A 22245-nucleotide genomic window follows, 5' to 3' on the forward strand; every position below is an offset into this window, starting at 1 on the left:
GGCAGCCGGGCCGGGCCGGGCCGGGCCGAGCCTCGGGATCGGGACCGGGATAAGGATCGCGATCGGGATGAGGATCGCGATCGGACCAGTCGCTCCCGCGCGCCTCAGCGCTCAGCCCCGGCGGCCCCCGCAGCCAATGGGCGGCCGCCTTCTTGGCAGCCCTGCCAATGGCGCCGCGCGGTGTTGCGGCAAGATGGCGGCGGGCGGCCGCCGCTCCGGGAGAAGGGTCGTGGACGCTCGGCGGGCGTGAGGCGGCGGCGACGGGCTGGGAGAACCATGCTGCGCGCCTCTCTCCGACAGGTGAGTGCGGTCTGTCCGCCTGCCGGGGCTGCCGAGGAGCGCGGCGGGTTCGCAAGGTGACCGCGATCCCCTCGTGTCCCCTCTCCCCGGGGCGGCCCGGGACCGCGCTTCCCGCGGGCTCCTGCCCTCAGCGGGGATGGCGCTTTCTTCCCGCACCGCCCCGGCGCGGCCTCTGTCACCCGGCTGACCCGAAGGACGCGCTGCGCTCTCAGGTGTCGGCGGCGTTGAAGGAAGGACGAGTCACTCCCACGGAGCTCTGCCAGCGATGCCTGGCCCTCATCAAAAGCACCAAGTTTCTGAATGCCTACATTACCGTAACGGAAGAGACCGCTTTGAAGCAGGCTGAAGAATCAGAGGAGAGATATAAAAGAGGTATGTTGGTTTGTAAGTAATGTTAGTCCTTAAAGAGCTGCTGTGGAGGAGCTGTCTGTCTTAGACGAAGCCCCTTTGCTTTTTAAAGGGGGTGTCTTGGCTTGTTTGATTGTTGGGGGGTGAGGCTCACGCATGAGGTTTCCGTGGGTGCTCGTGGATGTACACTTGGCACTCAGGAGAGTATTTAGTCCAAAAATCAGAGGGAAAACCTGGGCCAAACGAGGCATTGCAGCTTAAAGAAGTTCTGTGCCTCTTGGACAGCACTGCTGCTTGGTGTCTGCTGCTTCTTTCCCTCAGCAGTTCATCTGGAATATGTAGCCAGCAGGTACCGTGAATAGGCAAGTGCAGTGGTCATTCACAGGCCTCCAGACTGGGATAGACAATCAGCTGCCACAGCCTGTTGAGTTTTAATTAAGAAAGCAAATTAAAATAAAGCACCTTCATTAATTGCAGTTACTAATTGGAGAACAGAACAGCTTTCAGTGCTGTTATCTGCAGCACTTACAAGATCCTCACTTTCCTTCCAAGAGGTGACATTTGCTGTCCTCTGGCAGCTTAATAAAATTGTCAGCCAGATTGCCTTGCCTTCCTCATGTAGGCCTTTTAGTTTTCAGGTTGGCTTTTTTCTTTGTGGTGTTGTTTGTTGGTTCAGGGGTTTTTTTATGGTAGATAATCGATTACTTGGGAAAGATTTTCTCTGCTTCAGTAATTTTTCATATCTACTGTGTTTGTCGAGTAGGCAGTGTTTATGGCTCCCAGCCTAGTGATGGAGTGAATTTAGCAACACCTATGGCCAAAATAAGCACTGTGTTGTCACATTGGAAGAGGTATGCACTCCTTTGGAATAGCCTGTATGAAAACAGCTGCCTGTCTGGAGGGCTTAGACACATTCACAGAGCTCTGCTCTGTGAGGCCAGGTCTGGTTTTGGCAGAGTGCTCAACACTTGAGTTGGAATGGTAGATGGTTCTTGAGAATGGAACAGACAATCATCAAATGCCTAGTGGAAAGCAATCTTGCTTCCAAAAACCACCCAAAGGGACATGTAAAATAAACAGTAATTGATGAGAACATTATATATATAGCAGATTTTGCTTTAATCTCTATTGTTTTACAATCATTCCTAATGCAGGTCAGCCACTGGGCATTCTAGATGGAATTCCTATTGCTGTAAAAGACAACTTTAGTACAGCTGGCATTGAGACAACATGTGCATCAAATATGCTAAAAGGTACAGTAAAGCTTTTAAAGTAAAATCAGATTTTTTGCTCTCTAGAGGGCATATGGAATGGAGTCTTCCAGAAATCCAAGTATTTTCAAAAAATGAGCTGGTGTCATTTGAGGAAATACATTTATCCAATTTCACTGGCCAAGTTCATCTGGTGTTACAGATGGATCCTTTTCTTCTTCTAAGCACATTCTCTCTATTTATATTTGTATGCATTTAACAGAAATTATAATAAAAGCCTATATACCACAGTAAAATGGTACTGAAGTTCACATTTTTCCTTCATATTGCTTTTAGGTCTAGAGGAGAGCAGTCAGTACTGTTCTGCCTAGTGAAATCCAAAAACAGTCCTGTTTTGTTGTTGTTCTGTTTATAATTGTTGGCCTAAATAGTTTTTTCATATGGCTGTAGGAAAAGTAGATGTGAACAATCCCAACATACAATCATGTTCTATAATGCTTTTAAGGCTTTTTCTTTTAAGTTTCCTAAACTTATTGTTTCTATTAACAAGTCATGAACATTTTCAAGGCATTACAATGTTTTTATAATAAAAGCAAAAGTGGGAAGCATTTCTTATATCTGTTTTACTCTTCATAAAGTAAAACTTTATATTAATCCTTGTGGAAGATAGTAGAAGCAAAATAGCAGACCTCTAATTTGATTGTGGTTTTTTTTAATTGCAAAAGGAAAAAAATATTACTTCTCTGTTGTAAAAATTGTTATGTTATGTGAGATGCTTTTACTTAAAGCACGTTCTCTGACCTGTTGTGATTGATTGCAATGAATATTAGGAGTGATGTTCCTGTTCCTGATGAAGGTGGGAGTGGAGAAGCCCCTGACATCATTCATGGAGTGAATTGGTTACTACTTGAGGTCTCATGTCACTGTCATAGTTCTTATCTTAGGTTATGTAAGGTCTGAGTGGTAATGACAACTTCAAAATGTTCAGAGTAGCTACTTGTAAAAATAATTTGTATCTCACCAGTTGCTCTTAATTTTTCTGTTTGTTTTCAGGTTATATTTCTCCATACAATGCTACAGTGGTTCAGAAACTACTGGATCAGGGAGCTGTGCTTTTAGGTAAAACAAACCTAGATGAATTTGCAATGGGGTGAGTGATGTTTATTATTTTTAACGTGTTGATTTTACATAATAGCATACCTACCATCTGTTCCAATCTCCCTGTAATCCTGAACTCGTTTTTCTGTGAGGCAAGACAACAATGAATACTTAACTGCAGAGGTACGCAGAGCTGCATGAACTTCTCCCTGAGCATTTGTAGTGTTGTGTAAATGATACAGACGCTGAGTTTTGTGAACATAGTGTTCAAATGTGGCTGTGCTTGAGAGGCAGAAGCAGTCCAGCTTTTGCAGAAGGCCAAGGATAAGTGGCCTTCTTGTAGGTTCAGTAGTGTGTTAATAGAATTGGTTACAACACAGTTAATTGCTGCCTTTTCCTCTCTCCTTACTGACAGCTTTTTGCCCTTAGGTAATAGTTATCATGCCCCCAATTGCAGTCACTGCCTCTGCCATTGGCCACTAGGGTAATTTATATGGGTACTCCCTGACTTGCTGCACACAGGCTAATAGAGAGCAAGGCTTTTAAGTTGCCTAAACTAACATTGGTAACTTTTTGTCAGGAGCACACTGAAAAATGCTCCTACAAATTGATTCTTCTGCAAATCAGTGAAGGCAGTCAAGCTGTAGCAGAGAACAGCATCGGGCTGTTAGGGATGGGAATTACTGCTAGGTTTGGAAGGGAATCTCTGGGACTTTAGTTACCTCTGAAAAAAGGAAATGCTGTATTTTGGGTTTATTATACTTAAATCAATGTCGAAGGTTCTATTGGAAAATCACGTGAATGGGGTGGAAATACTTTGCCAATATTTTTTTGAATAAAGTAATTTTTGTGTAAAAAAGCTATTCCTCAGTGGAAGAGAAGGCAGGCAAACAGCTTGGGGAAAACCTGATAATGCAGTATTACAACTGATCTAAGTTCATTAAAGCACAGGATTCTCCTAAAAAGCTTATCCCAATACTGGCTTCTCATTCTGGTCTGTGTTTGCATGATCTCTTGGGCAGGGAGTGGATCCAGCTCTAAAGTAATGATGTCTAAATAAGGTTGGTTTTCTGCTGCTGTCAGTTGCCTGTTCTGTCTAATGGTTTAGCTGGTAACACTGGCACCTTGCACTCAGGGGGAGTGTGGGGGGAGGACCTGGGGAAGGAAAGTACACCCTGGCCCTGCTTCTCGTGGCAGCTCACACTTAGGTGACACAAGATGACTGAAACCAGATTCTGAGAAGCCAGTCTGGCATTCTGAACCAGTGAACTGTGGCCTCTCAGGGGGCTACAGGGTGAATAATAGTGTGACATTTCAGAGAAATGCATGTTCCTGGTATTGTGGAGCTTTTTCTCCACCTCTAGCAGCATGTTTTTCCTCACAACTGTGATCTTGCATCAAATGCAGGGCTGGAAACATGGAATACCTTGGTTTTGAAAGAGATGTGCTCTTGTCCTTCTACATACCCTAAATCACTTTTATGTCTTTGTGACTCTGTTCGTTTCAGTGGCATTAGCAGAAGATAGAAAGATGTAACAGTTCAGGTTCTGTGTCAGAAACCGATGAACAGCTATAAATTTTACAGTTGTATGAAATGTTGTAGAAGTTGACTGCATAAGGATTTACGTACACCAGTTTTCTTGTGTTGAAATTGAATTTGCAAGGATGATTTTAAAAATTAAATTGGTGAATACAGTGCGTCATTTGTCACTTCTGTCTGTATTTGTCCTGTCTGACTATCTTAGATCTGGGAGTACAGATGGAATATTTGGACCAGTCAGAAATCCCTGGAGTTATTCAAAACAGTACAAGGAAAAGTCTGTCCCAAAATCGCATTCTGAAGACAAGGAGTCTGACTGGGTAATATCAGGAGGGAGCTCAGGAGGCAGTGCGGCTGCTGTGTCATCTTTCACATGTTTTGCGTAAGAGACTTTTAAAATTGTCGTGCCCTAAATGTCTCAAAATATGTTGGAATGTTTTAATTTTATAATTTTCTCATAAGCTAGTATGAAATAGGAGGGTTATTGGCACTGGCATGCAAAAATTTATTTCAGCATCCCTAGGTTATTTGTGGCATATCATGAAGCCAGAATTAATCCATGCAGGCAAATTTAGATTTACTTATTTCAGGCATTGTTCAGTGGTATGACCACTTTGCACTGCATGAAATAAAATTATGATGGCAGTAAAGGAGTGACAGTTTTATTCTTATTCCCAAATAATCCCTTAAAGTCTTACGGGGTTTGTGACACATCCTCTTCCTTACTAATTGCATTACACAAATACACACTGAAAATGTAATTCAGCAAATTAAAACATCCCTCAATTTGTGACTGTAGAATAATCTTTCCTCCGCTCCTTTGTTTTTACAGCATAGTTATGTAATAGTACATGAGATTTGGGACCTAAAATCTTTAAAATCCCATACTCTTTTAACAAAAGAGTACAGAGTATTTACTATGTAGATACTTACAGACTTCCTTGTTTTTAAGTTAGAAGACAGTTTTATTGTTGGGGTGTTCTTAAGGCAAGTATGTGTTTATGGTTGTTTGGAGGTTTTTTTCCTAAAGAAATGTAAACAAGCTGGATTTTTTAAAAATAGTAATTATTAACTGTATGGAATAACAACACACTATTTAGTAAATCAGTTGTCTATACTATACTGTACTATACTATACTATAATTATACTGTACTATACTATGCTTCTCATCTGACTGATCACAAAAAAAAAAACTGATCACAAACCTTTACACCTTGCATTTTATGCAAGTTTTAGAGCTACATGTTGGAGCATGTTTTATAGAAGATTATTTCAATTGTGCTCTTAATTGGAACGTGTTTAAAAATGCTCTTTAGTTATTTTATCCTTGTTTACCCATAAACTACATTACAAGTATCTATTTTGTTGTTAAAATATTCTTGCCTAATGTTGATTATAACTTTTTAAATTACTTTTAAAAATTATATATCTCTTGATCTCCTTACCCTTTACTGGGATGTAACCTACTCAATATTTTAATTCCATTGAAATTGAACTCTGTGCAGCCATTCCCAAGGGCTGCTGGTCCTCATCCTGAGCCAGAATGGGCTGATCCTGAGAGGGTTTGGCACTTTTTCCTATGTTGCTGGGCTCCCATTTTGTACTGCTCAGCACACTGTCAGATCAGGGAGATTTTCTGTCCACCTATTTTATTGCATATAACCTATTGTATATCCATCCTATTAGCGTCTTTCAAACACCGGGAGTGCTGCCAGTCTTATTAATTCAATTTGAGATTTGGATGTCCAAAAATGCTGTAAAATTGAGGATGTTTTACATGAACACAGAGACTTTGAAAAAAATTCCACTTCAGGAAAGTCAGTTGAATTGGTTCAGCCATCTCAGAAACAAATGGCTATGGGAAAAGTCATATACTCACTTCAATAAAAGATATACCTGTTCCTGAAATTTGAATTTGTTTTGGCAAAGATTTGAATGAAAACTGCTTTCTCTTTTTAATGCCACTTGAGTTAAATTTATCAAAATCAAGAGAACAGCATGTTTCATTTCAATACAATTTTTGAAATAAAAATTTCAATTTAGAAAGAACAAGGTTTTACCTGTGAATAAAAAAAAAGGATTAAACCTAATAATAATAATAATAATAATAATAATAATAATAATAATAATAATAATATACTGTGTTTTAATTGTACTTAAGCTGTGGTAAACTGGGAGTTCTGATCAATCTTTGTAGATTCAGAAACAGGGAAATCGTTCCAAAGTATGCCTTCCTCTTAGGGGCAAAAAGTGTTGCTCTTCATTTTTATCCTGGGAAATGCTGATTCATGGTGCATTGGCTACACAATAAGATATCAGTATTGAAAATTATTCCCTAAATCACATGAGATATATCAGTTGGAATCCACAGTATTGGAACACAGAAGACAGAAGATATTTTAGGCCATTTTCAGTTAGTCTGAATTCTACCTATCTGCCTGTGCTTTGTGAAGAGAACTAATGGCAAATTCAGAGAACAAATGAAAAATAGACATAGAGAGCAGAGTGGAATTTAGGCTGTGTTGTTACGATTTCTGATCTGTAAGAATTCACAGAGTTTTACATCCATGCATCTTAAAGCCACACATTCTTATGATTTGGAAATGTTCTGAATTATCTTACTAATGATGATCCTTTTGAAACCATAGAGCCTTAGGGTCAGACACAGGAGGATCTACCCGAAACCCTGCTGCTCACTGTGGTGTTGTAGGTTTAAAGCCAACATATGGACTGATCTCTCGCCATGGTCTCATTCCTCTAGTGAACTCCATGGATGTGCCAGGAATCCTAACCAGATGTGTGGATGATGCAGCAGTTTTGTTAGGTATTACTATGTCATACATCTTTGTTTACAACATTTCCTCAAAACAGTCTGAATTCTGAATTAAAATGTAACTAACGTTAATTAATGTTAATTAAAACGTAACTAATGTACTTTTTCCTGGTCTTCACGTGCTGTGTCGTATTTCAGGTTCACTTGCTGGACATGATCCTAAGGACTCTACCACTGTTCAGGATGACTTTAAGCCATTTGAACTACCTAATCTGACTGATGTCAGCAAGCTTTCAATAGGAATTCCAAAGGTAACACTTAAATCCTGTTAACAGTTATGGACAGGAAGAACAAATAAAAGACACATAACAAAAATACTTGTCTTTCCCACCACCTTCTAGTCGCCCATGATTTGAAACAGTGAAGACAGTAAAAGCAGCTTCTGGGAAAGAATGGTATGTGTGTGCTCTGCTGCCTGTCCAGGCAATTTGGAGTAGCATACACTAATTCATCATCTAAAACATGTTGTGGTCATAGTGGGAAGCACTATCGGGAGCTTTAGGGGAAATTGAGAACTTCAGTTCTTGGTTCTCTCTGTTGCTCTTTCATTAGTCCACTCTGTAACCTCAAACTAGTTGCTCTTGGTGCCTTCCCACACAGTGAGCTTGGTACTGGTTTGTGCAGAGCTTTGAGATACTTGCCTAAATGGCACTGTGTTAATATAGAGCAGAATTTTAAAGGCAGTTGAATGGCACAAGGAGCTGTGATTTGCAGAGTTCTAATAAGAACTGAAAGACATCTGTAATTTGGCATCTGATGTATGCAATTCAATCATGTTTATAACTATAAGAGTACTTGAAATTTGGGAACAAAATTTGGGACTTCAGCCTATTTTTAATTTAATAAAGGCTCTGCCTTCAAAGAGACAATGTGAATAACATTTATTAATTAGATTCTCAGTATTGGAACCCAGGCTATAACAGGCATACCAAAAGTTTTAATTTGGTAAGCAGAGATGTTTACTGACCAATTATTCACCATCTGTGAAATGGAAAAATTACATGCCTAAAAAATTGATCAGCTGGTTACTGTTTAAATCTTGATAAATCTAAAATGGTGATACTGGTTTGTTTTTCCTATCCTTTGGACAGTTTTTTCTACTGCTACAGGTTATTCTAAACAGATCCGTGCATACCTTAAACATGGGTCATAGCTACTCAGGAATCAGACAGTATTATAACCCTGATATTATGGGTTAGAAAAGCAAGTGTCTTCAAAAATAAGGAGTTTTAAGAGATTGTCTGTCTATAATTTGGCTGTGAAATAGGAATGTAGCTAATCTAAGTCTTCTCCCAGCCCCTTGGTTGTAGTTCTTTGGTGGGTGGTTTTATTTGTTTTACCAAGGTGTGCCAGCTGCCACTGATAATGCTATGGCCATTTCTTTTTATCTTTCCTGCTTGCAGCAGCCCTAGTTTTAGGATTTAGACCTGGAGAAATTATATCCATGACTGCAAAGCAGTGCAGTACAGTACAGTTTTGATAGATAAAAATATGGATAACTGAGCAATTACTCCTTCAGAAGAAACTGCTGAAATTCCATTATCTCTGATACATATGTTGATCCTACTGAGATGAATGTAATACTCTTAAGAAGACTGAATCATGTTAATCTAATACTTCTTGATTGTATAGAATTTAGTAGATGCAAAAAGCTTTAATGAGTACTTTAAACCATGTAGTCGTGACATAATGGTTTCAGTGTATTTTTAGTAAGGAGTATTTGTGTCTTGGTTGCTATTAGAAGTAAACCAGTGTGTAAAATAACTCCTCTTCTTGTTTTTCTTCTAAGGAATATCATGCACCAGGGCTGTCTAGTGAAATTCTGACTCTCTGGTCAAAGGCTGCTGACCTGTTTAAGAATGCAGGGGCTAAAGTGGTTGAAGTGAGCCTACCACACACTCGTTACTCAATTGTCTGCTATCATGTGCTGTGCACAGCAGAAGTGGCATCAAACATGGCCAGGTTTGATGGACTGGAATATGGTAAGGCCTCTGAAAAAACTTTTTTCTCAGACAGTAGAAACATTTCTGGATGCCATGTAAAAGTATTAGTTTTTGTAGATTTTCTTTTCATGGTTGGATGCTTGATGTTGTTTCTCCAAGATGGAATACAGTAAAAAATCTTGTGCAGATAAAAATGTGTAAAAATATTATATAATATTTTTCATTATTAGGTATATCAGTGTCTGAGCTCAAAATCTACTTCTGTATTTCCATAATAAAATAGGAATATGTTTCGTTGTTTTTCCAGAATAGTAGCATGTCAGACTGCAGCAAACAGTGACCTATTGTACTACTATGACATTATTAAATCTTAAGGATTACAGGAATTATTGATACCCAAAATGCCTTTTCAGGACATCGTTCCAACGTGAAGGATTCCACCGAAAGCATGTATGCTGCAACACGGCGGGAAGGCTTCAATGATGTCGTAAGAGGAAGGATTCTATCAGGAAACTACTTCTTGTTGAAACAGTAAGCAGAATATCTTGAAATTCAGCTTTTCCACCTTAATGAATTCTTGAGCAAATGGTGATTAATTGTTCATCATGACATGAAAAAGAAATTGCCCTTACACTACGAGCTGTTTGTATTTTTATTATTGCTTTAGCTCAGTAATACCCAGTGAACTGTTAATAATGAACAAAAATGTTTTCCCTGAGTCTTACCAGTGAGCCTCCTAAATTAAATAAGTAAAACAACTTAGTGATATTTTTTTCCCCTACCAGAGCATTATTGGCATCCATTAGTTAAATTAGGCAGAAATATACCCTATAGTATAACATTGAAATCATACTGAAGTCATTACTGTCCTAGTGTTAGAAGTTCTGTAGCTGTTAATCTCATTAAAACTGCATAGAGAAACCACTGGTACATTGTAGCGAGGTTTTTAGAGAAAGCCAGAGACACAGCAATTAAATTAACTGCAGCTCTCCGCCTCAATGTACAGGGAAAGAGCTTGGCATTGGCAGAAGTTCTGAAGTCCTTACAGAAGTCAGGGTTTTATCCAGCTCACATAGAAAAGCTGGTGCATGGATCAATTTTACATTTTTAGTTTTCAATCCTTTTCCAGCAGTCCTAATTTATGTTAGTAAAGGTGCTGTTTTTCTCTGTCTGAATTTGTTCAGATACTAACAAAAATATTAGGCATGTAATCAGTCTCTGTAGTGCACTTGCTTTGAAAGAGCTCTGTCAGCAAGAGTATTCATCAGATGTGACTTCTAATTGCTCTCAGAGACAGGAATGTTGTCAGTCAGTCTGTAACAACCAGCTTTTATGGAATGCCGATATTCCTGCCAAGTGTGCTCCCTCTGCGTACAACTGTCCAGATCAGCTTTCCTAAGGCTGCTTTAAAATTCACATAGTTAACTCTTCTGTGAAGGAATTCACTTTTAGCTCTACGGAGATGGAACAGGAAGAATTGTGTTTCTGTTCCACAGTAAATTATTCTTGAAGAACAGAGTGCAGGATTCAGAAGGCATTCTTAGAATAAGTAGTAGAGAAAACCCAGCTGTGTCTCCTGCAAATGTTGCCTTTTACACCTCATTTTTATCTTGCTTTTCAAAGTTTTAAAACGACTAAGGTGATTGTTCAAGAAGTTCTGTTTAGCAGCTTTAGAGATGACTTAGACAACGGAATTGAGTCCTCCCTCAGCAAGTTTGCAGACAGCTCCAGTTTGAGTGGTAATGTTGATCTGCAGGAGGGTAGGAAGTCTCTGCAGAAGGATCTGGACAGGCAGGGCTGAGGCTGAATTTTGAGGTTCTACAGGGCCGGATCCTGCCCTTGGGTCACAACAGCTGTAGGCAGCACCAAAGGCTGGGGCAGAGTGGCTGGAAAGCTGCCCAGGGGAAAAGGAACTGGGAGTGCTGGTCAACAGAACATGAGCCAGCTGTGCCCAGGTGGCCAATAAGGCCAATGGCATCCTGGCCTGGATCAGCAACAGTGTGGCCAGCAGGAGCAGGGCAGGGATTGCCCCCCCAGTACTCAGCAGTGGTGAGGTCACACCTCAAATCCTGTGTTTAGTTCTGGGCCCCTCACTACAAGAAGGACATTGAAGTGCCAGAGAAGGGCAGCAGAGCTGGTGAAGGGTCTGGAGCACAAGTCTGGTGAGGGAGATGGGAATGTTTAGGCTGGAGAACAGGAGAGACCTTATAATTCTCACTACAAGTACCTGAAAAGAGGTTGTGGCGAGGTGGGAGTCAGTATCTTCTCCCAGGTAACAAGTGAGAGGAGAAGAGGAAACAGCCTTATGTTGCACCCCATGAGGTTTACATTGGATATTAGGAAAAATATCTTCACTGTAAGGGTTGTCAAGTGTTGGAACAGGCTGTCAAGGGAAGTGGTGAACTCCCCATCCCTGGAGATACTTAAAAGACATGTAGATGGGTCACTTAGGGACTTCCTGAAGTTAACAACTAGATTGATTTCTGAAGTGATTGTAGGAAAATGTCTAATTCCCATTATATAACTTATTAATTTGAATCTGCTGTTTATTGATTATAACCATTTTCATTGCTGTTTTTCAGAATCTTAAATCTTTAGATTACTCTAACAAAGTGGGTTTAGACAGTTGCAGTTGTTTTATCTGTAAACACTCTGGCATGTAGCACCACTCCATTTTTCTTTCACTTTACTTTTTTTTCTTTCCCAAATAGCTGAGTGTTTAGATGATAGCTACTTTTGAAACTGAACTTCTCTGAATTTAAGATTCCATATTTATCAGTTCTGCATGTGAAGTTAAAAGGAACAATAGACCTAAAGTTGAGTAAAGTGTTTCTCTTTAGAGTTGTGTAAAGATGGAAATCCATAGACCATGTGTTTACATGAGGGGAAAAACAAGGGTAAAGATGAGATCTTTATAGAGTATTCTACAGAGACATATAGTATAAGCACATACATAATTTTAAATCCATTAGGTGTTCTCTGCAGATGATGGGATTTTTTCATGTGCTTCAGGTATCTTGCTGGATTGAATCCTAAATGGTTAATTCCTGTTTTTCAGACCTGTGTAGTTCTGTATTTCCTAGACTTTGCTGTGCTGCAGTGCACTGAAATTAGATTAGATACCTAACTTTCAGCCAGATACCAGCTTTTCAGCCAGAGGGTGGATGAGTACTGGAACAGACTCCCCAGTGAAGTGGTCACAGCACCAAGCCAGAGTTGTGCTCTCATATATGTTGTGTGGTTTTTGGGGTGTCTTGTACAGGACTTGGACTCTATTATCTTGATGAGTCCCTTCTAACTCAGCATTTTCCATCATTCTGAGAAATTGAATACTCAGTTTAGTTTCCAAATGGCCATAAATGTGTTGTTTTGATTTTAAGTTAATTATTGTAAAGTAGGGTTTTGTTTTCCCTTCACCTTTCTTCAGCTGTATGCCCTCATCTCTTCCTTCTCTGACAGCTCCTCTACTATGAGAGCATAAACACATGTAGTTACTAAGCTTCCAATGTGAGTCCAAGTTTTATCCAAAAGGATTACTGGGCTTTTCTTTTCCATAGTAAGTAAGAAAAAAAGTTCTTTATTTTGGGAATTAAAGTGTCAGGCCTTTATGTCCCTATTCCTTTCTAGGAACTATGAGAAGTACTTTGTCAAGGCACAGAAAGTGAGACGTCTCATTGCCAATGACTTTGTGAAGGTTTTCAGGAGCGGTGTTGATATTTTACTCACTCCCACCACTCTGAGTGATGCAGCACCGTACACAGAATTCATCCAGGAAGACAACAGGACCCGCAGTGCTCAAGATGACATCCTGACACAGGCTGCAAACATGGCTGGTGAGTAGGGACAGGAACTCAACTTGTTTCCCTCTGCCTAGTCATTTTAAATGTCTGTCTCTTTAGGTATTTAACCTCCTCCTTGGAATCAAAATATTTCACCCTCGTGTTGTAAGTCTTACAGTGGTAACTGGGTCTAAGGACAGTTTATTAAATGCTTCAAAACATAAGACTATATTTTGATGCAGGGCACCTTAGAGCTGAGTGTGAGCTGCAGATAAGATGTTCCAGAGAAAGAAATCTTTCTAAGGAGAGCTGATTGTCTTTTTCAGAGGATGCTGACCTCTAAAATCTCTCTAATTAATTTCTTGTGATCATCTAGCATTCTGTTCATGGAATCAAATTATTTTAGCTGTTTTTTCTCTACATAATTTTTTTTCTGGTTTTCTTAAAATTGATACAAAAATTACTCTAGGGTTTAATAACACATCTTTGCATGTGTATTTTTTCTCTTTCAGGACTGCCAGCCATAAATGTTCCTACAGCCCTTTCAGAGAGAGGCTTGCCAGTTGGGCTTCAGTTCATTGGACGTTCATTCCAGGAGAAGCAGCTTCTCACTGTAGCCAAATGGTTTGAAAAACAAGTACAATTCCCAGTGATTCAATTAGAAGAAGTAAAGAGGCACGACAGTGGTGTCTTTCAGCATCAGAAGTCTGCTTCTTTTTCATAGCCTGGGACTTGCTAGTCAGCTGGAGCATGAAAGCTGGGGGGTTGGTCAAGAAATGAATTTCTGCAGTTAATTGTCTTTTGCAGAAGTAATAATCTGTTTTAAGATGTTACACAATAATGCACAATGGAATCACGACAGCTTGTTACAGTGTAATTAAGGCAAAGTGAATCATTAAGTAAACATTACCATGTTATTAAGAGCCATTTCTTATTGATATTAAAAACATCAGGTTGAAATTGTGTATGTTATGCCTGTGAAGTTGATTTTTTAATCCCCAGAGGGTGTGTAAGGTATCTGACCAATTAAAGAACTAACCTGAACTTTTGTGTGAAAACGTCATGGTTGCCAAAGGGCTTGGTTTCCTTCTGGAGTGTAGACTTTTGTAATGGCAATAGCCAGACAAGCTCTGTTGGAACAAAGGTATTAAGGAACTGTTCACTAGGAATTAAACACGAAAGGAAATAAGGGAATAACATAGAACTATAGAATCATTTTGATTAGAAAAGACTTTCAAGATCATCAAGTCCAACCCACCACCACAAAGTTCACCACTCAGTCATATCCTAATGCCACATCTGCACATCTGTTATGTGATGCTTATTAAAGTAATTATGAGAAAGCAAATCACACCTGCATTTAGATCCCTGTTTTATGAGAATTCACAATGTGGAAATGTTAGTTCATTTTAAAAACCAAAAATATTCCATGTTTCTAGCTAACTCGTGCAGGAGGTGAAAATAACCTCTGGGTTTAGAAAACATGCAGATTACTCTGCTTCTATCCATGTAAGAATAGTGAATTCCAGATACCTTTTGGGGAAAGGTGTAGTAGTACCTGAGTAGTTCTTTTCTTCTTCCTTCATCACTGTTCTTTATAATCAACACTTAAAAACTCACTAAGAAAGAGACCTTATGCAGTGTGACCCTCTGTAGGAATAATGCCATCTATCCCTTCATGGACAGTCACTCAACACAATAGTAATTTGAACTGAATTTCCAAACCATCATCTTGTCGACTGGAAGACTTAGTAAACAGCTATTAACCTGTTTCAAATGTTGCAGTTTCCATTTCTTGATAGTTATAAAACATGAAGGATGAAGTTTGTAGATGTTTTGTGTCAGATTCACTTTCAATCATATCTACAACATCCAGAGATGTAAAAGGTATAGAGGGAGGAAAATTACTGAGGTGGAATCTCCTATGGAAACATAAAGAATCTTCCTGAATTACATCTTGCCATGTACCATATTGTCACCATATAAGAAAGAAAAACCCTTACATCTAAAAATTGCAGTGAATTTTCTGTATGCCAAAGTGAGCTTTTTCAATACTTTTCCTACACAATTAGAATGTTATGCAACTAAAAACCCCACATTTAAAAATCTAGATTATATTTTTAAATACTAAAGATCAAGGTACAGCCTAATTGCAGCCTCACTCTATCTTTTTCCATAGAACAGTCGAACAGTCTGTAGGGAACTTCCTTTTTTCTATTAGTGAGTGATGATGAATTGAGAATCGTAATAAAATATTCTCACTGATGTGAAATTACTTGTTTAGTAATTCAGGTGTGCTGTAATCATGCAGGTGTGTCTTACAGCAGCTTGCTGACCAGAGCTCTTATGTGAGGTTATCCAAGTTGCTGTACCTGGATATGGACTTAAAATAGCTGCTCTTTAGCGTGCACATCTCAAACCCAGACCTACTGTTTGCTGTTTCTGAAAGAAAAGGTCAATGTCTTTGGCCCAGAGGTCGAGATAAAATCCTGGCTGTGGAGAGCATTTCTGAAGAGACATGAAGCACCTTAGAGTGTTGCAGAAGAGAACAAGCTGAGGACTGTACTTTACCTTCACAGCAGCCCCAACAAGGTTTCTGTCCCCCTCCCATTCTTAGCTGGTTTGTGTTCTTGGGGACCATATACCTATATTCTCTTCCTGCCCTCCCCTTTCTAAACCTGGAATTTCATCAAACCAAAGGTAAGAACCTAGGAACCAGTTTGGTCAAGCTGCTGGAGGATGTAAGCAAGAATTTCTTAACACTGCAGGAGAATAGCTAAGAGATTTCTGCTGTCTCCATATTAGAAAAAGTGGTAGTTGACCGTGGAGCCTCCAGCAGTTCCCAGAGGAGCTTAACACCCCCACCTACATATAGTTATTGTAGTTGTGAACAGAGCTTTGTGCAGCTGCCCCCATGCCAAGTCACGGCTCCAAAGTTAAGAACAGAAAAATTGATATGCCAGATAATTAGACTCAAAACCCCTGGTTACAGAAGCAAGGAATTCCAAGGAGCAGGAAGGTCTGGAGGTAAAACAAAAAATAAAAGGAAAAACCCAGAACTCTGCCTGTGCAAACATTTTGTACAGCTGTCTTGAAAAACAATTCACTGAAATAATAGTTGGAAGTTTCATGGCATTGCAGCATGGTCACAGTGGGAGGTAGGTGTAACCTTAGCACACATTGAGCCCAGATAATTCCAGTGTTTCCTGAAAGAAACAAAAGCTAGAGCTTTAGCAAACAAGCAATCTGGGTTTTGGTGCAAATTGTTTTTTCTTCAGGTAATGAGAACCTGTAAGGATATTGTATAGTGGAAAAACTTTTGTTGAGATTAAATCGTCAAGAGCTTTTGCTTAAGATGTTTTTAAATACAATTGCCATTTGATACTGCACTTTATGCAGTTTCCACATAAGAGTTTTTCCTCACCTTCTTTAAGAGCACTCATTAAAAGGAGAAATTCAAAGCAAAATTTAAATTGAGTGCTGCCTCTTCTCTGTTCCTGCATTTCTAGTTTTCAGGTATCATGCATTTAAGAGTAGCTACGAATTCATTATAACTTCCAAAGTGTTAGTCATTTCTCCATGAGTTTTATGATTCACCCAGGAACTAATCTGTGGAAAGCTGCAATAGGGAATGGGCTTTGTACCCTACCTGGGGAATCCCACAGGCCTCCCCCTCAGCTGCGCCCTGCAGAATACTGAACAGTACCACTGAACTCACATACAGATGGGCAGCTGAAAAGGGAGAAAGAGATGTGCACAGCATGCCTAAAAATCTCAGCTGGAGTTTCATGGCAGTCATGCTTCATGTTAAATTGATGCCCACAATGCCACCAGAGAGAGCACGAAATAAACAAAAAAGCTGGAGGAGCAAAAAAGGTTTATCTAAGTTTGTTATTTTTTCATCTGTCTCTCAAATAAAAAAGATGGTGTCCAGTTACAGGAATGTTAGAGAGAGGCAACAAATGAAAAACACAATTTTCTTAATTAGCTCACCACACCTTTGATTGTCTAATGTCCAGATGCAATTAAGTGATTCCAAGCTAACCTTCCTTTGTAAGCAGAAGAAAGTTTTTTTTCCCCCCATCCAGCACAGGCATCGTCATGTAGGTGCTGCAGAACAACAGTAAAAGGTGTCTTTATCTCAGGGGTGCAGGGCTCTCAGGGAAAGCAGCAGGAATGCAGCCAGGGCACTTTGCCATGTCCTGTGCCATTTCACAGTCCAGGCTATGGTCTGATACCACACAGTAAGAGTGAAAGTGCTGTAGAGAGTCACAAGCCAAGTCTGCAGCACAATATGTGATGAAATGGACTTCGAAGAGCTGGAAATTTAATCTTTTTCAGATGAAGAGACTGTTCTTTGCATGTCACTGTGTGTGAAAGCTAGTGGTGAAAGTGTGTCTTTCCTTGTTGCACTGATAGTGACACATGGCCAGCACCACTCCCAAAGGGGAGACGTGCTCCTGCACTGCAGTGTATGGAGGAAAAGCAGTAGACACTTTGTTCTGCCACCCAGGAGGGGACATTTCAGATTGGGAAGTGACACTGAGAAACACAGAAACGTTGTCTAGGAAAGCTGAGAAACATCAGGAGGTAGAAAGCCCACAAAAGAGGGAAAGGATTGTCATAAAAGCTGATAACTCATTCAAGTAGCCAGACTTGGGAGAAGAAGACTGAAGATATAAAGGACAGGGGGATGAGGAAGCATATATAATCTCAGAAGATTCTGAGTTGGAAAGGACCCACAAAGCTCATCAGAAGTATTCTGGTGAAGGAAGGGCCCTGACCTCATGTTCTTAAGTTGAAATCTTCAAAGGTGAGCACCTTTTATAAATTGTACCTCTCTGAACAGAGTGGCAGCTTGATTTAGTCAAAAACCAGAGCGTTTAAGACTTGCATTCACCAGCTTTTAGTGCTAAGGTAAGTGCTACTCAGGCACATATAACGTCTGACACAGACACACAAAATACAAAGATCAAAACATGTTATTAACAATATACTTCAGGAAGCCCAGGAAAACACTGTAAGAGGTCATGTGGGCTTGATTTCTCAATGTAGATAACGATTTCATACAGTCATCTCCATTATTAAAATCCTAACAAGTATCTTTGTTTTTTTTCTCCTATTCATATTCAAGAACCTTTTGTTTAGAAACTTAAATCACAGCCAAGCCACACACACATATTTACTCAAGGCAATATTGTTTTTTTTTGTTTAAATATGCCTTCTCACTTGATGTGTTTAATTCATTTATAGAGCACAATTACATTCTTCCTTAGCCTTTATTCTGCTAGAAGAGTTTACTCCTGTATATTAGAGTGCCCTGTGCTAATCCCTGTAGCCACTCACTGCACCTGCTCCAGCTGAATCCATGTCTTCCAACATAGGTGACAAGTATTCAAAAGGCAATTCCAGGTGCAGGCTTATGAGCACAACACCATTAGTATTTCCCTGCCACTCCTGAAAAATTCTTCTCCAGAACACTCTGGAATCACACTCCTCCTTTACTCAGCCACATTGCACCACACTGTAGCTCAGAGCCAATTTATGATTAACCAAAGCACTCAGGGCTTGCTCTGCCTTTGTTGCTTTCAGTGGATAACCATTTCCCGTATTATTAAGCCTCTAGGTTCATGACCTTGCACTCTTTCTCATCACTGCTATTCTGATCATTGGAGTTTTCCAGTTTTTCCTGTAAGAGTCCAACTCTCTCCTGTTTTGATAGTAATTCCCAGTTCAAGCCATCAGAAACAAAGAATGTGTCCTTCAAATAACTTTCCTTATCGTCATTACTTCACCCTCATTGCAATTATTTTCCAAGCCACTGCTGCCAATGGACTTAGAGGACAATAAAATCCAGCTTCTCCTGTGTGGTCTGTGAGTCTCACCTGTGCCCTGATGAATTGTGTAGATGCAATCACCTATTGACACAGCTACATGCAGGCTGAGGAGCTGCAGCCTTTCTGAACAAAAACTCGGGGTTACAGCCCTCACTCTATTCCATGACTGGCTTGCTTTGAAGGCTAAAATCACAGAGTCCTATTGCAATAAACACTGTGCATGGGTATCAAGAAAAGAACTTGCCCCTGAAAAGAGCTTGCATCTATTATGCATCTATCCAAAACCCCCGTAAAACCTCCAACAAAAAAGCCTCCACAGGATAATGAGCTATTGTATCCACAGCACTGAAAACATAAGAGCCTGAATGATCTACTCTCAATTGTGGACAATGGAAACACGCTGAATCACTAAAACTGGACTTGCAATAGGCAAAATGCAGCCTTGTCACTAAGACAAACTGCTAATAGCAACAATGAGGCTTGGAACAGCTTGTATGGAGCCAAAGTGGCTCTCACACTTCAGCTGAAGTTCATCCAAAGTTGAATGGGAGGTCTCCAGATGGTCACTGCAACTGGGATTGGAAGGAGAGACCATCACATTACTTTCTTGTTAATACACAGTGTAGAATTTTGTTTAGTGGTGGAAACTAATACTTACTCCCAGAGGAGTGGACAGATTAAGCCACAAAGGAAAATGGCATCACTTACACAGGGAAGATGATACTACTTTAAAAGAATCTTGTAACCATAAAACTTTGACAAAAAAGCCAGGGGGAAAGCACAAATGTGTCACAAAGTTTGTGTTGTGCTTTTTTCATGCAGCATGTAAAGCCATGTAGTTTCTTTTATAGAAGTAAACATCTAACTTCACAGTATTTAAACAGAAAAGCAACAAAATCCTCAATTGCAGCCCCAGTCAGAAGTGTGACAGGCAGAGGGATGTCCATATTGTTGAACTGAGCTGTAAGCTACACTTCATCCCAGGTTTTACATTTAGGGTTGTATTTGTGTCTGTCCCCTGTGCTTCACAACCACGCTGATGATGTGGACTTTACCAATACAGCCTGGCTCAGGGAAAGCACAAAATACCTCAAAAGGCCCTTCAGAAAGAGGCATCACCTCTGAGCCAATCTGCCAGCTCCCACGGACACCAGCCTGCCTGCTTGCAGACAAGTGGAGGTGGAAAGTGCTGGACTCCACCTGCTCGGTTTCACAAGTCAAAGAACATATTTAGGAGGAAAAGCTGTCTCTGAGAGGACTGCCCAGTACACCAGGGCTGTCTTTGAGGATATTTGAGGGCAGACCTGATGCCTCTCCAGAAGTAATGGCTTCCAAGGACTCAGGGAGAAATTTGTGTTTCATTTCCCATCCCACTCTTGAATGTTAAATCAATCACAAGGTTCCCAGAGCACCATAGCAGCACGCATGAGAGTGTGAGGAACTTATCAAAGCCCCAAGGGCTGTGTGAAACACTGACTGTGCAATCAGAGAGATAACACATCCCAAGGCCTGCCATGGAGAATATGCCTAAACATTATCAGGGTGGAACAACAACCAGCTCTGCTCATGCCTCTTTGATTTAGGACTTAAAGCATCCATCTGACAGAATCACAAAACCAAATAACCATTCACTCTGTGTTGTAGCCAACAGTGCTGCACATCTTTGTCACATCTCACCTGAGGGCAGCCCAGCAGGATCACAGTACATCCTGGCAAGAGAGACTCCCTCACAGAACAAGCAAAGATGCTGTCCTGATCTTCAGCCACAGGGAGAGGAGATCACACCTCCCAGTATCTCTCCTGGGGGAGGAACCTGGTGAAACACACTTATCCTAAATGAAACTACTCTTCATTTTGTCCCCAGAACATATACTGAGACACTGCAGGTGCCAAGTGTATTTCTCCCACACAGCATGTTTTTCTCTAAAATCAAATTTGCCTTTTCGAGTACATGCCATGGGAGGGAAGAATGGTGGTGAAGAATTTGTGCATGCCTTAAAAGATGAGGGGAGACAAACGGAATACCAAAGGAGGAAACAGTTTTTGCAAGCAATCAGCAAAATATTCTAATGCATCTGCTCTTCAAGCACAGTTACCTTTACAAACAGCCTGATAAAAGGGAGGTGTGTTGCTCCAGTTCCACTGCCTCAGGAAGAGCAAACTGGAGAATGAAAGATTAGGACTACATCTAACATACTGTGAACCTGGTGAAAAACAGACTTCAGAAGAGCCTGCACTGAACTAGCAACATAACTGAAACTAAAGATAATTATTTCCATTTCTTCTTTAGAAGTGAGACCCTAAGACAAGCTATGGTATAGAGGAACTTTAGGTAACTACTGCTTTTCTCTGTACAACCTTAGCACTTTACATGTAGAGCATTTCTGACTCCTGCTCTTCATTGACACTTCATTTGTCCCACTCAAACCCAAGATTTCCCAATGAAGTTGGCCAACCAATATGGAATTTATTCATAAATCTGTGATGGTGGAGAAAACCTTTCAGAACTCATTCTGCTTGCTGTAAATGGACTGGTCATGCTGTTATCAAGAAGAGAAACCAGTGAATTTAGTAATGGGTACTCTTCCCTATAGACTTGTCCTAAATTTCCTTCTGGTATTCTTTACTGTGAAAGTACAGACATTTCCTAAAACACTGGCTCTGGCTCTCATGAGCAAACTCACTAAATAAACATCACATTTCCATTTCTAGCATTACCAGAGAGAGTGTGCTATTGAATGAACACCTTAAAGCCATTTTGGAGCATTCTTCAATCTTATTAAATACATGGGAATTTAGCTCATCTCAAGCTCCAGTTCTTACAGACAGAAATTGCTGTCACTGCCTTAAGTATCAGCACAATGTATGGGTGGGGGACAAGAGGACTAAATACTACTTCATTATTCTATTGATCTATTCAATTTTTAAGTCTTTTTTTTCTAGGACCTGCTGCAAGCACTAACCTTTTCCTATAATTACCACTACAGAACATTGGCAAGAAACAGTTCTTAAAAACTATGAACTCTCCAAGGATGAAACCTGAAAATGAGTTTCATTATTTGTGAATAGACCTTGGGGATATCTAACTGTTTATATAAGGCTAACATTGTTAAGTCTCTACCCACATGCCACTTTTAAAATACTTTGATATATTTATATTATATTTGAAATATATTCTGATATATTTTTCTATTTTCAATATATTAGTCTTTACTGATAGCTGGAAAGATCGGGTTTTCTCTGCTTAACTGAGGAAGATGAGCTGCACAGGGACACTGAAGACATAATTTTCAAACTGATCCTTTTCAGAAGTGACTTAGCTCTCTACTCATGTCACTCCTTCAGGACTCAGAGT

General features: G+C 40.0%; 1 protein-coding gene across 1 annotated transcript; it reads left to right on the forward strand.

Annotated features, from left to right (window-relative positions):
- The first annotated feature begins 17 nt into the window (after positions 1-17).
- Positions 18-14018, forward strand: QRSL1 (glutaminyl-tRNA amidotransferase subunit QRSL1). Its single transcript, XM_056486731.1, has 11 exons — positions 18-300; positions 513-672; positions 1803-1901; positions 2913-3009; positions 4703-4879; positions 7147-7322; positions 7470-7582; positions 9121-9313; positions 9688-9805; positions 12902-13107; positions 13566-14018. The coding sequence occupies exons 1-11, from the start codon at positions 277-279 to the stop codon at positions 13775-13777; spliced, it is 1575 nt and encodes a 524-aa protein (XP_056342706.1). The 5' UTR covers positions 18-276; the 3' UTR covers positions 13778-14018.
- Positions 14019-22245: the final 8227 nt, after the last annotated feature.

Source organism: Oenanthe melanoleuca, chromosome 3, assembly GCF_029582105.1.
Source record: "Oenanthe melanoleuca isolate GR-GAL-2019-014 chromosome 3, OMel1.0, whole genome shotgun sequence".
NCBI lineage: Eukaryota > Metazoa > Chordata > Aves > Passeriformes > Muscicapidae > Oenanthe > Oenanthe melanoleuca.